Here is a 15,498-nt window from a genome sequence, read left to right as displayed (position 1 = left end):
ATTTATTGGTTGATTTTTGTATGTGTCCTGACTGGGGATTGAACCCCACAACTTTCGCATATTGGGACAATGCTCTAACCAATGGAGCTACCTGGCCAGGGTAAAGTGATGGCTTCTTATGAGCTAGAAACTTTTGTTTTTTTTAAAATATATCCCCATTGATTTTCAGAGAGAAGAAGGGAGAGGTAGAGAGAGAGAAACATCAATGAAGAGAGGAGTCATTGACTGGCTGCCTCCTGCACACCTCGCACTGGGGATCGAGTTTGCAACCCAGGTTTGTGCCCTGACTGGGAATCGAACCGGGATCTCCTGGATCCTAGGTTGATGCTCAACCGCTGAGCCACGCCCGGCTGGGCCAAACTTTTGTTAATACAAATAGTGGTCGTACCTCAGATAAGTTGTATTGTTTTATGTAGCTCTACATTGAAACATAAAAATTACCTCTCCTCTGTCCTGTCATCTTGAAGAAGTATTACTGAGCACCTATATATAAGAAAAGGCTAAATGCTTAAAGTGTCTTGCAGTTAAGTAGTCAGGAAGCAAACACTTAGGTACAGCTGCTTTGCTAGAATAAAAAGCCACTTAATTCAAAGTTTGATAATAGTCAGAAGGGTGTCCTTCCTTTGTGGACTAGCCCAGACCCAAACTTGTCCCATCTTAGGTAAAAAAAAAAAACTTTCCTCTTCCTTTGTGGTTTCTAAGTATTTGCTATAAGTTGTTGGTTTGTGATAACCAAGCTAATAAGATTTTAAGAAGAAAACTATGTGTTAGATCCAGATATCCTGGTGGTGGTGGCTCTTCCTATATCCTTGCCTGATTTTAGCTGTGTCTGAATTAATGTGTCTGTAGCCTAGTCATAAGTTACCTAATGTCAAGAATTCTTCCAGCCCAGCCGGGTGTGGCTCAGCGGCTGAACACCAAAATAGGATTTCAGAGATCGAGGTTCGATTCCCGGTCAGGACTCATGCCCGGGTTGCGGGGCTCGATCCCCAGTCAGGGGTGTGGAGGAGGCATCCGATTAATGACAACTGTCTCATCATTGATATTTCAACTCTCTCTTCCCCTCTCCCTTCCTCTCTCTGAAATCAATAAAGATATATTTTAAAAATAAAAAGATACATTAAAAAAAAAAAGAATTCTGCCTGGCCGGGCGTGGCTCAGCGGTTGAGCGTCGACTTAGGATCCAGGTGATTGGGGTTCGATTCCCGGTCAGGGCACATGCCCAGGTTGCGGGCTCGATCAATGACTCTCTTATCATTGATGTTTCTCTCTCTCTCTCCCCCTCTCTCCTTCACTCTGAAATCAATAAAGATATATTAAAAAAAAAGAATTCTTCCCAACAAAGGTATACTGAACCTTTTGGGGGGCATAAGGACATTTTAGAGAATATGAGAACCAAAGACTCGTTCTCCAGGATAACAGACATATACAAAACATTTGCATCCAATGTCAGTTTCTGCCTGACTATACCTGCAGCTACTCCCTGGGTTCTGAGCACCTCTGCATTAAAGGATTGGCATTATAATTGTATTGTGTTTAATGTTGTTTGACTCAAATAGTGTTTAAAATTAACATGTTAACATGTATATGATGAAATTATTTGGTAGTGTGACTTATTTTTATGTGCAGGAATCTTGAGTATAGCGGGTTTAGTTTAAGGGTTGGTTCTTGGTGTTTAGCGCAGGCAGATTAAGCCAGTTATTTCTAATTCTATATAAGAAACAAGGTTATTGACCCTGTTTTATTAGAAACTGAGAATAGTATAAAGATTTGTGTTCCATGCCATTGCTTTGCAAACTGGGTCTGGACCTGTAATGGAGTTTTGAAATCCATTTGATGCATCAAATAAATAGACAAGAGTAGAAAAAATTATCATTATGTATTATATAAGGTTAAGTATTTAGTGAAACTTTTGCTTAAGTGTGTGCATTTATATATGTATAGATGCAAGCACGTATATATAAATAAGCATTTTTGGATACAGGGTGGGGCAAAAGTATGCTTACAGTTTGTATGGAAAATGTAATAATTAATAAATAATACAAGAATAAACTATAAGTAAATTTTTCATGTACAAGTTGCCCTACCCTGTATTATCTGAATTTCTAGTACTTTTGTGGGGAAGTGGTGTGATGAAAGGCTTAAGAGTTGGGATACAAGAGTAAAGGGGCAATTATTTTTGAAACTTTAGTGGTTAATAAAGTAGAGATGTGATTCTACTGATTCAATATTTTTTGGGGAGCTAAGGCTGAATTTGTTTTGTGAAGCCTTTGAAAGCTAATCAGAGGAAGATATGTATATTACAAATTTATAAATGCGTTATGTGTTTAGATGTGTTATGTGTAGTCCAGTGAATGAAAAACAGATGTTAATATTAAGGTGTCTGGTATCCTTTGTCATTCAAGACCAGGAAGGTCTATTCTAAATAAGTTCAGCTATTCTGGCATTGCTTAGAGCGACTATTTGAGTATTTCTGTTGTAACCTAAAATGTGGGACCTATAAAATATGGAGGGCTTTGGAATTTTTGTGGGGAGGTGGTTGGTGGGTTTTTGTTCATTAATATGAAATAATTTTCAGGAAAGGTCATGCAAATAAATATTAGGTATTGTTTAAGAAATTGTATTATAGCCATTAATAGCTTCCTTTTTCTTTCATTTCTTTCAAAGGTTTGGGCCCCATGGGATCCCAGTGACAGTATTTCCCAAAAGGGAATATAAGGATAAACCTGAAGCCATGCAGCTCCAAAGTAATACATTCCAAGAAGGGACAGAAGTCAAGTGTGAGGTGAATGGTGCTGTTCCCAATGACCCTTCTCCTGTCCCGCCACCCGAGCCGAGCTTGGCTGAAAGCCTGTGGACTTCCAAACCACCACCACTCTTCCATGAAGGAGCACCTTACCCTCCCCCTTTGTTTATCAGGGACACATATAACCAATCAATACCTCAGCCACCTCCTCGGAAAATTAAACGACCCAAACGAAAAATGTACAGGGAAGAACCTACTTCAATAATGAATGCTATTAAACTACGACCCAGGCAAGTTCTGTGTGACAAATGTAAAAACAGTGTTGTTGCTGAAAAAAAGGAAATTAGAAAAGGTAGTAGTGCAAGTGACTCTTCTAAATATGAAGATAGAAAACGGAGAAATGAAAGCGTAACTACTGTGAACAAAAAACTCAAAACTGACCATAAAGTGGATGGGAAAAACCAAAATGAAAGCCAGAGAAGAAATGCTGTGGTTAAGGTTTCAAATATTCCTCACAGCAGAGGCAGAGTAGTCAAAGTTTCTGCTCAGGCGAATACATCGAAAGCTCAGTTAAGTACTAAAAAAGTACTCCAGAGTAAGAACATGGATCATGCAAAAGCTCGGGAAGTGTTGAAAATTGCCAAAGAAAAGGCACAAAAGAAGCAAAGTGAAACCTCTGCGTCCAAAAATGCACATTCAAAAGTCCATTTCACACGTCGGTATCAGAATCCTAGCTCAGGTTCCCTTCCACCCCGGGTTCGTTTAAAACCACAAAGGTACAGGAATGAAGAAAATGACTCTTCTCTGAAGACGGGACTTGAGAAAATGCGGAGTGGCAAGTTGGCACCCAAGCCCCAGTCTCGTTGCACCTCTACCCGCTCAGCAGGTGAGGCCCCTTCAGAAAATCAGAGTCCCTCAAAAGGCCCTGAAGAGGCCAGCAGTGAGGTTCAGGACACAAATGAAGTGCTTGTGCCTGGTGAGCAGGATGAACCACAGACACTGGGCAAAAAGGGCTGCAAAAGCAATATCTCTGTTTACATGACCCTAAATCAAAAGAAATCTGACTCTTCCAGTGCTTCAGTGTGTAGCATTGATAGCACAGATGATTTGAAATCCTCCAACTCTGAGTGTAGTTCTGAAAGCTTTGATTTTCCTCCAGGCAGTATGCATGCACCTTCCACTTCTTCCACCTCCTCCTCTTCAAAGGAAGAGAAAAAGCTCAGTAATTCCTTGAAAATGAAAGTCTTTTCCAAAAACGTCTCTAAATGCGTCACACCAGATGGCAGGACCATATGTGTAGGGGACATTGTTTGGGCCAAGATATACGGCTTCCCATGGTGGCCGGCCCGTGTTCTTACTATAACTGTGAGCCGGAAAGATAGCGGCCTCTTAGTTCGACAGGAGGCCCGTATTTCATGGTTCGGTTCTCCAACAACCTCTTTCCTTGCTCTTTCGCAACTCTCCCCCTTTTTAGAAAACTTCCAGTCACGCTTTAATAAGAAGAGAAAGGGCCTGTATCGCAAGGCTATCACAGAGGCAGCTAAGGCTGCCAAGCAGCTGACCCCCGAAGTGCGGGCTCTGTTGACACAATTTGAAACGTGAACATGGACAGTAAGGTAGGCAAGAACCATTGGAAGGCGCCACAGATTTTCTAGTCTAGTTAGGAGTAACTTCTACGAAATAGCCTGGCCAAGTTGGAGAGAGAAATTGCACTCAGTTGGCTGCTCTTTTAAAATAAAACTTAACTTATAGCCATTTTAGACTGAGAAGCTAAACTGAATAAGCAATCGAATTTTGTCTTTAAGGAAGTGAGATTTTAGCGGTAGTTTTTGTTTTGAAGTCTAAAACCACCCCAAGGCACAGGAGCCATAGCCTCAACTGAAAATGAATTTTTGCAGGGACTATTACTTGCCATTTGTACCTAGTACTGTGTGTATGTGTGTATATATACACGTACGTGTGTATATACATACATACTATATATAAATATATAGCCTGTCACTATGTGACACAGGTTGCATACTGGGGATTGCAGGAAGGGCTGGTGAGCTGGGGGGAATTGTGTGGATATTTAATGACTACTTGTGTTTTAATTAATGAACACTTAACCTTTCTATGTGCATAGTGACACAAGAGCTTGATACTTAGGTGTTTGACAAACTGAGATGCTGTCTATTCAGTTGCGGACTGGGGAAATAGCCCAGTATTTGGGGTTAAGACCGCCAGGGCTGGCTAGGTTTGAGTCATCACTCTCTCCTTTATTCAGTGGGGATTTAACAAAAGCTTTCAAACTTCTGGTTTGGGAGTTCAGATAGGTTTGTCTTTGGATATGTAAATAGTTGGTTGCTAAATTTGGTCAGATTTCTCCTGACTGGCTGTTCCTAAATTCTTAGGATACGTCCTGATGAATTACACTTTGTGAATTAATTGTCATACGTGTAATTGTTGCATTTTGGATGTACCTAATTTGATAATTAAAAAAAAAAAATTTCCGTTTAAGGTATCTGTTTGCAGGTCAGAAAATGAGAAAATGTAATTGTGTAATGCTCTGAAATGTAAAAAAACAAGCTGTAAATAAAATCGACTAAATCCAAATTATTTGTGTGTGTTTCTCAAAAAGCTTTGAAAAATTTCAAGATGGTAGAAAATTCTTTGTAACTGTGCAGAGGAGGTAAAAAACAAACTTATTTCCTTATTTGCCCTATCAGAATATAATATCTGAGCATAGATAATCTTAAAATGAGGTTTTGTAGTATAGAGGTCTGATATGCTTCTAGATTTGAGACCTTTCTGCCAGTTTTTCATAAAAGTATGGGTTTTAATTTGTCATTTCTAGCCTTAATATTTCATCACATAACTTCATTTTTTATTTTTGGGTAATTACAACCAGTCTCTTCGCTTTGGTCCTCTGGCTGCCTCAGGTATCATTACTTTTGGGGCCAGTAATTTAGCTCATGATATGTCCCTAAGTCTTGATTTCTTATTTGCCATTTTTAAGCTTTGTATTGTTGAAAAATATATCAGATTGCCTATGAAGGCAAGTTTATCCCAAGATTAAATTGCTTTCATACTTTTTGTATCTAATTTTTAAATTTGATATTATTTCAATTTGACACTTTTGGAAACGACATTTTTAAAGAGCAGCTTTTTGTGGATTTCTAAGTAATCCAACTTAAAATAGCTAAGTAACTATGGAATTAATAATGAAAAGATTAATGGAGATTTTAAATCAATAGTCTTCTTTCAGCTTCCTTAAAGTTATGGACTTCTATGATTTATGTACTGATTTCTGCAAAAGAAAGTAGAATTTCTTCTGGGGAACTCAGTCAATGCTTTTTGATTATAATAAACACACAATTGAAAAAACAAGATGTTTCACTTGAATAGAACATATTCTTTCCTGCAAACAGAAACAGCTATTAAAAATTTTTTTTTGATAACAGGTTGACAACGTGATTGAGGAGTTTTAAGGAAGTATCATAAAAGATTTTCCAAGTAATTGCTTCAGATTAGTGAATTTGTTCAGATACTTTTGAAAGTTTCATTATCTAAGGTTTAGATTTAAATGAGGGAGCAAAAAGTCACCTAAAATACGTAATTCCAAGGCTTCCTGTAATGATCCAGGTGAGTTTCATCTTAATGTGGTTTTGACAGTGATTGCTAATATAGTCCAGTGCTTTGGCAAATGTGCTTTTGTGGCATAAACCAAATTTGATTGGTTTCAGAAGCCATAGGGAAAAAGAAGAAAACAGTCATCATTGTTGAGTACAAAAAGAACACTCAATTTTATGTAGTCCATATCTTTGAGGAAAAGGTTTGAAGCATAATCACAAATGTGCATGATCTCTAATCATGCCAAATGGTCCCTCCATTATAAACTGGCAGTCTGGCATATTTCATCTGAAGTTTCAATAGGGAAACAAGTTTTAACAAACTTCTGAACACTAAGCCAATAGTTTCATATTAATGTTCTGTTCAAATAGAAATTTAAGCAGCTAGATAAATTTGCAGATGGAATTGGGTAATTGTAACCTTTTTTTTCTTTTATATTTCTCTTTAAAATGAAAAAATGAGGCATTTACTTGTATAGCAATAACCAAATTGATAACATTCCCCCTTGCATAGAGAAAACTAGGCTTGGGCCAGATCTCTGGTGGTCTAAGAAAAGTGGCTAAGACAAAGGATTAGCAAGGGGAGAAACCAAGTGAAGTAAGACCTGTAAAAGCCAAAGATGAATTTATTTCTAGAAATTCTCAGAAATTTAGTGTCAGATCATTTTTCTTTTAGTTTTCTAGGATTTATAGGCCAGAAAGCTGACTTCATTTGGAAAGAATATCTGTTCAACTCATTTATAGAAGTGGAACCAGATACCTAAAAGATGAAGTAAAGTAGAATTCAATAGTCTGAAGTCTGCACGACTCAAAAGTGTGTCCTGATGTGGCTTTGATGGGGAAAATCTATAAAGAGTAATTTTAGATTAGTACTAAGTAGAATAGGAATATAGATATGAAGGACTGCAGGCAGAGAATACGGAACTGTTACTAAAATCAACTATACATTAGTGGGTGAGTTTCTAATTTATAAAATACTGAGTTGCACCTCTGTGAGCAGATTGTACTTAATAGTGGTTTTGTGGAAGGAAAGATACACATTTACATTTCCTTGATAGACTTACATCCTTGATAAAGAATAACTGAATTGGGATTTGGAAATACCTTAAGAAATCTATATGGACCTAAAATTAGCTTCATTTTAAATTGTGAATTTTTTTATGGGTGTGCTGCATTGGTTCACTTTTAAGTATTCGTAGCAGAGAAGAGACTGGCAAGTGTTCAGAAAAGTTGGTAATGTTTTGATTGAGGATGTTTCACTTTGGGCCGGTGATGGCCTCCAATAGGGAATTTGCAGGGATAATGAAGACCCTTTTTTGAAATGGGGAAAATTTAGGGTTGGCCTTGGGATTGATTTTATTAAGATGGTTGCTATTGAAATGCCTGATGCAGGGAATTCAGAAGTGGAACAAGAGGCTGGTGCCATGTCTATTGCCAGGAGAAAAACAGCTAAGCTGCATTAATTACTTTTGCCTAGTTCTGACTTAGTTAATAGGCTCTTCATATTCTATATGTATAGTTTGTGTATACTTACTGTATTTCTTCAACGAAGTGAATAGAATTAAAAATGAAAGCTTTAGCAATTAATGTTATGCTATTTTGAATAAAAGAATAGGAAGTTTAAAGTCGATGATTTAGATGGTCGATGTCAGTTTTCCTGGATGTCCTGGTGTCTTTATCATGGATAGTTGACACTAAGATCAGACGAGAAACAGTTCAACTTTTAAAGAAAAAAAATCTTTCCTCAAGTAAGCAACTTAACATTTATAGACTCAAGGATTTTTTTTTCCCCTTTCGATTTTAGGTGGAAATTTTCTTATATTAATAGAACACTACTTGTGGATTTTTTTGATATTTTATACTGTTAAATATACCTAACAGCAAATTTACTGTTTTAACCGTTACTTAAGTGTACAGTTCTATGGCATTAAGCACACTCACATTGTGCAGCCATCACTACCATCCATCTTTAATTTGGTGTTTGATAGAAATTTTTAAAATTTGAGATGTCGTTCTAGGTTTTTGGAAATTAACAGGAATGTTTTTCTTGGTCAGACACTGACTAACATGCCACTGCAGGGTGGCTGCCAGGATTCTTCCTAATCAGCCTGTAGCTCCGTACAGGGCTTAGTGGTGCTTCTACTTTTAGGAACTGGAACTGCCTCTTAGTAAAATTTTTAGGTGAATTAGTGTAACTGCATTTACCTATTACATATATATATATTTTAAATATATCTTTATTGATTTCAGACAGAGGAAAGGAGAGGGGGAGAGAGAGAGGTAGAAACATCAATGATGAGAGAGTCATTGATCGAGCCCACAACCTGGGCATGTGCCCTGACCGGGAATCGAACCCAGATCGCCTGGATCCTAGGTCGACGCTCAACCGCTGAGCCACGCCCGGCCGGGCCTATTACATATTCTTAAAAGTAGGTTTTTAGGTTAAAACCATCTCCTCTCAGTGACAAAATCAATTGTTTTGATCAAATTTATAAATATGGAAACCATTTAAATTATTTGTTATAAAATTAGTTTCCAAAACTTATTTACATACCATCACACTTTGCCCTATTTTCAAATTTATGTCCTTTCCATATTTAAGAATATATATATATATTGATTTCAGAGAGAGGAAGGGAGAGAGAGAGAGAAACATCAATGATGAGAGAGTCATTGATCGGCTGCTTCCTGCATGCCCGACTGGGGATCGAGCCCGGCAACCGGGGCATGTGCCCTGACCAGGAATCTAACCACGATCTGGATCGTAGGTCAATGCTCAACCGCTGAGCCACGCCCAGCCAGGCTGTCCTTCCCATTTTTTATGTCAGTGCAACTAATGGAAAACAAACATGCCTGACACTTAAGAACTATTAACGTACAAGATCTTGTGTATTACACTTTGGTAGGACATACGAGTTTTTATATTGTCTTTAAGTCCATCTTCGGATGAATTGAATAAAATTTTAATGCATCTAATTAGTCTCTGAAAAAAAATAATGGCCGGACTCAAATTTTTCTTATAGATTTCTATGTTCTGGCACAAATTAAAGATTTGTTGCGGGGAGGTGTAACGCAAAAGAAGAAACTGTAGACTCAAATGATTAGGATTTATCAAAGTACTGAATTTGTGAGTCAAATTCTCATTTTCCAACTGAGTAAGATGTTTGTGGTATACGCTAACTTATGGGCCTTCTGTTGGACACTTGTTTGTAAAACAATTTCTTAAAACTGATGTTGGAAACAGGCCAGTTAAAAAATACCTGGTCTTAAAACTTGGTTTAAACATGAATTAAGTATTCACTTTTCCTTGTATCATAAGAATGAGACAATTGACCTCCTTTTATTGCCTTAGAAATCTGAGTCTTAACCAGAAGTCATGATTTAAAACTTAAAATTTTCTTCTATCCTATAGTCAGTGTTTAGAAGGAAAACCAGATATTCCATAGCTAAAGTGTTACGCTGTTTTCCTTTCACACTTTTTTCCTTTTCACACAAACTAAAAAATTTGTAATTATAATGCATATCAAGTTTTAGCAAGGGCTTTAAAAATATTTAAGATAATTTTGTAATCCTGTATCCTTTAGTTCTCTCCAACACACAGATTCACTTAAAAGCTGTTGGAAAAGCCCAGAAGGAACATTTTCACACCCCACCCCTTCAACCCCCTCTTGGTAAAGCAGAATTTGTTGCTTGCTTGGGGAAAACGTGTTGTAGAAATGTGGGGTCATCCTGTTGGGTGTAAACAATAGAAATGGAGACTTATGAGCAGATGACTTGACAGTTATGCAGGTGAGTTGGAGTGTTCATTAACATTTTGGCACCCATTGTGCTTGATATCAGGGTTTTATTGAGCAAAGTCAGCCTCATCCACTTTTCAGACACATAGTTGAAAGTACAGGCTCTTGAGCCAGGTTTCCTAGATTCAAAGGCCAACTTGGGTCTGTCACAAGCTGTGTGAACTTAGGCAGGTTACTCAATGTCATCATCTGTGAAATAGGGAAAATAATAGTACTTCCTCATAAGGTAATTCCTTATTAAAGCAATAAAGTTCTGGCAGAAGACCTGTCCTATATAAATACTTGCTATCATTACTACAACCACCACTTTCTGTGCATGGCATAGAAATTCCATTCAGGTAGCTTTTGATATCCTTTTGTAACATAGTATAAATGAAAAAAAAGTTACAGCAACGTATAAATTACAGTAATAGCATCATCCTCCATAAATAAGTAGGTACGAATTATTTCCAGCATGTGTGTGGAGGGCAGCTGGGTTGGAGGTCATGGGATTATGGTGAAGGGAGAAGTGCATTAACATTTCAACGGTTGCCCCATTCATTCACATATTGCTTAAATCCCAGGAGTCTGTTACTAGCAGATATCTACTCTCCCTTACGCCAGACACAGCGCCTGACAGCAGAAATGAGTCTTGTCAATGATGAACAGTGATTCTTGTTCAGACACTGATGTACTAACGACCAGTCACCATTTCAGGAGCCTGGCATGTCCCACCACGTTTCAGAGAAGTGTGAGGAGTGTCTCTGCTGGTGGAGCTCAGTGGATTAGAGGTCCCCCTGAGAGCTTTCCAAAGGTATTGGAGCCACAGAGCTACCCGTCAGCTCTTGGTAGTGTTAACTAGCTGATCTGCACAGATGCTGTGTTCCTCTGGGACCCTGGTGTGTTAGTGTTTTAATGATATCCTGCTGAATGGTGAAACGTGGACATTAATTTGAACATTTCCTTTCATTTTTTATTGCTATTGGTGTGATTGAGTAGGAGATGGTTTCCCCTTTCTAGGAGGGAAGTACTTCACATTCCAAGCCTTGATCTGTGTGCGTTGTGGCCACATTTTCAAGAGGGTAGTTTTTATTCATGGCTCATTTCTGCGATGCTGTTGATTACAAACCTGTGATTTTCCTCCGCAGTTTAGCTTTAAGCAGGGGACCTGGCTGGGAGTAGCACATCTAGGTGTGACTCTTGGCATGCTGGGAAGAACTCTGCGCAGCAGTTTGTCTAAAACCCTGGGGAAATAACTGGTTAGAAAACGAGTACTAAAGCTAGAAGCCAGAATGTATTGTTGATGCTTTTCCTGCTTGCTCATGTTGCAGCATACTACATTGTATTAAGAAAAAATTTGTTGAGTATTCAGCAAGATGATAGGTACATGTATATAATCTTAATTCTTTAGTTTTTCATTCTGGGCTTTCTTCTAAGAGCGTACTTCCTCGACTTCTTTCTTGTACTCTAAAAGGGAGACCGAGTGTTTACTTACCCTGTTCTGAGTTGTTCTTTTATATCTTTGCTGCCTCCCAGGAATAGCTGCCATAGTTGCACGTAAGCTTTGTCTTAATGGACAAAATAATTCCAGTGGAACCGCTTTCATGAGGATGTCCCTCCAGTTACTGTATCATCGTCAGGGCTCCCTGACTTTTCCTGATGGATCTTTCAGGTGTGATCAATTTCTAAAGAACCTTGAGACCCCAAAAGCACTGAGGGAGGAGAAACTTTGTATTCAACATCAGCATGAAAGACGCATGAACCAGTCTCTGGACCGGGGCGGGGGTGGGGTGAGGATGGAACTGGAGGAGAGTAATGCACAGGGAAAGGTGGTCCTTCTTGGGTGCAGCTTCTTGACGCCTCTTGCCTAGAATCGAAAAGGAGGTTCTTCAGAATGACTGTTGAAACCTAACAGGTTTACTTGTGGAGGGAGAGGTTCAAAAGATAAATTCTCTTGTGCATTCAGATTCCTTCTTGGTGTGATTGCTGTTGGGTTATAGTAGGATATTAAGTTTTCCTGTGAACAAAAGGATAAATAACCTCATTGTTAAGCCTAAGTTAAGGAAATTCTTCTTGGTTAAAATTCAAAATTGTGTGTATAGATCAGGTGTATAAAACTAGTCCTTTTCAATGTCAGAAAAGCCTTTTTAAAAGTTTGATTATATGTTATTGCTTCTGACTTAACTTAGCATTTAACATTATCTAACTCAGTGACGCCAGAGTTAATGATAGTGATATGATAGATGAACTATTTGTTTATACTTAAAGTAGGGAATAAAGCAGACTAGCAGATATGTTATAAAATAAGGCTTGAAGTAGCCATTTTTCATTCGAATTATGCTTAGTATTTGAAGTCTCTGTTCTGAACGTGCCTAAGTGAGAAAACTTATCTTGTCAAACTTGTTTCAAGCAGATATTAACTGGGGAATTCAGGTCCTGAATAGTGTGCACAGGTGGTCATTGGCATTAGAGGAGGGATTCAGGCACGTTTTGGTCATCCTGCAAAACTGTCTCGTTACTGTTGTAATGCGATAGATGGTGACTTCAGCCCTTGTTGAATACTAAGATCAGGACTATACCAATACTAGGCTATAGTTAGCATTAGGTTAGGTTAGTAAATGTTTTTGTCAGGAACATCAAATGCTTTGTGAGTTAGCACCGGAGGGCAGCATCTTGGTTGTGCCTGAAGGCAGTTTGCTGAATTGACTTGAGCTGGAGAGTGCCCTCTCCTGGCCAAGGCTGGTGTGTACACACTTCAAGTCTTCCTTAGTTTAGAAAGAACCAAAGCTTCCCGTTTTGTGAAGCCTGCAAGTTATATAGAATAATATGAAAATTCAACTGAATTTTGGTCTTATTAAAATTTTTTTAAGTGGATTAAAAAGAACTCGAATGACTTCTCTACTTTTGTTAACTTGGTTTTTTCTACCATAGGTCTCAACAAATGGCAGCTATTACATCAGACAGTGACGAATCCTGCTGCTCCCTTACAGTGTCTGACAGACCACTGTGGATTCAGACTGGGAGCATTGAAGTTAACAGTGAGACGGGCAGGTCTGTCTGTGTTCAGCCCTGCCACAAAGTGAAGAGGGCACCATGTCATCACTTGATCATTTCCAAAGTAGATGAGGCTAGATGTAAAAGAATTCATTAGTTCTTTTTCCTTAGTTTTCATTGGTAGCTGCGTATTCCTCATGTAGGTGATCATTTTAATGAGTGAAAATAACTTTTCATTTGATATTACCTGCTGTGCTAAAAAAGGAGAGCCAGCCTCCTTCGAGCTTCCATGAATTGAGAGGAATTTTTCCTTTGGTGGTAGAGAAGTTGGGTGTCAGATTATAGAATTAGCTCAAATAGCAATTGAGCCTCCCTGGATGGTCAAGTAGTGGATTTCTTTACCTTTTCACTATCTCAATCTTTCTTTGTCACTTTTATATTCATTACTTTAACTTCTTAGTCACTTCTTCTTAATGTATATGGAAAAATACATATGTTCATACATACTCTTAGTGAATTAACCTCAAAACCATTGTCATGTACAAAACAAAGAGGGTGGCAGGTGTGTGGAAATGTAGCTGTAATCTATTTCAGCATGTTTTTGAAAACCTGCTTAGATAATGCCTGAAAGGTTTACTTTGGGCTCTTATATAGAAGGGAAGGTTTAGGGAGTCTCTGGTGCTGCATTTGAATTTGTGATCTTTTTTTGCTTCCCTGAATTAAGGCTATTCAACCCTCTGGCGTTTGCAGCTAGTGAAGAGCTGTAATTGAGCTGCATCATTTCATGTAAGCTGTAATTTGCAAGCTGGGTCAGAATGGCACATTTTGGATCAGAGGATCAGAGGTTGAGGCTGGGATATTTTGGAATCTTACCTGTACAGGGGTGGCAGCTACCCTTGCAGTGATCTCTTGAGGGAATAGTTTCTTTAGTTTTCTACACCTCTCATATGAATAGTAAGACCTGCTTCAATCCTTGGCTTTCCTGCCAAGTTGTACAGGCCTCAGTCAGGTTGAAGCCAAGTAGGACTGTCATAAATAGACGGAATGGAAATGTACATGGGTTTGGCTAGTTACTATTTTTCTCCTTAAATTTATAAAACGAGGCTATTTACTAACAAGTTCCAAGTCTAAATTTATTACTATTATATTACTATAATATCCTAGTTTTCAAAAATAAATACTTTCCTTAGCTGAATGTGAAACTTTAAGTGTTAATCATTCTGGTTCTCCAGAGGCAAGGACTATACTCAGCCTTCCACTGGGATGTGTGCTGTGTTTACGGCTAGAAGTAATTTTTCATTGCTGGAGAAGAGGCGCGATAGAATACCGTGACGTTTATTTCTAGGCCTTGACCCAGTAAGTGAACGTGGCATGGCAACAAGTGGAAATTAACAGAGTTCTAGTAAAGAATGGGAAAGATGCCTACTATGAAGGGAAGTGAAATATTGGGACGGATGGGGATGATTTTTTTGTTTTTCCTTTTTGCATTCTGTATTTGTTATTCCACTGAAAGTACCATATCTTTGGTTTAAAAATACATTTGACCAAAAAAACTCATTGTTCTCTCCACGGATCACCTCCTGGAAATCAAAACTCTTACTGATACTTGGGTTCCCAGGGATTGTGGAGGATTTCAATGGGGTTCTTTCCACTTCTTGGTATTAAAGGGAGGTTGGGATGTTAGGCATTCTGGTCATGCTCTTTGGCAGTAATTTTCATAAGCCTAGTCCTTTTTATTTTTTAAAAATGTACCTACTGATTTCAGAGAGAGACAGGGAGAGTTGAAACATCAATGATGAGTCATTGATCGGCTGCCTCCTGTACATGCCCCACTGGGGATCAAGCCCACAACCCGGGCATGTGCCCTGACCGGGAATCGAACTGCAATCTCCTGGATCATAGGTTGATGCTAAACCACTGAGCCACACCCGCCGGGCAAGCCTTGTCCTTTCTGAATTTTCTGCTTAGAGTCCTGCTTTTTGTAGGAGGTCTGCTGCAAATGCCTCTGCTGATGCTTGCTGACTTAAGGGAGACTGGTCTAACCAGAGTGCGTAAGTTGTCTTCCAGGACAAAATGGTGCTCTTGATGCCTCTGATGTGCTGTGTTTACCTCTGGGGAGGCACCCCCTACCCTCATCTTTTTTGCTCTTTGCACATGTGTGGACAGTGTGATCTGCAGCTGATTTTTATATAGCCAGGTTTTATACATGAACTTGCTTCTGAAGCCTGTTACATGTCACAGGTAGCCTGTGCTAAACGCAGGCTGCTGGTGCTTCACAGCAGCCCACAGCAGCTGACTCACAAAGCTTAGTATTGTAACCTGTGAAATGGCAGTGTAAAGAACAAAGCTAAAATTTCCTTTCTTTAAAAAT

The 15,498-nt window shown here is 38.7% G+C and overlaps 1 protein-coding gene across 4 annotated transcripts in view; it reads left to right on the top strand.

Annotated features, from left to right (window-relative positions):
- Positions 1–15,498, top strand: part of PWWP2A (PWWP domain containing 2A) — a 33,866-nt gene that overhangs the window by 15,892 nt on the left and 2,476 nt on the right. For 2 of the 4 annotated variants that reach the window (XR_013998807.1, XM_081137426.1), the window contains exons 2-3: positions 2,668–3,632; positions 13,065–13,184. Coding sequence is in view for 3 of the 4 variants with exons in the window: in XM_081137426.1 (XP_080993552.1) it covers positions 2,668–3,632; positions 13,065–13,184 (1,085 nt within the window). In the remaining variant the exon portion in view is untranslated. Of the gene's footprint in view, positions 1–2,667; positions 6,476–13,064; positions 13,185–15,498 lie in introns of those variants that run through there. The other 2 variants (XM_081137427.1, XM_081137425.1) reach the window with 2 other exon arrangements.

Source organism: Miniopterus schreibersii (assembly GCF_964146895.1).
Source record: "Miniopterus schreibersii genome assembly, chromosome: 4".
In the NCBI taxonomy this organism is placed as follows: domain Eukaryota; kingdom Metazoa; phylum Chordata; class Mammalia; order Chiroptera; family Miniopteridae; genus Miniopterus; species Miniopterus schreibersii.
Note: the sequence above shows the minus strand (reverse complement) of the source record. Positions and strands in the feature narration are given on the sequence as shown.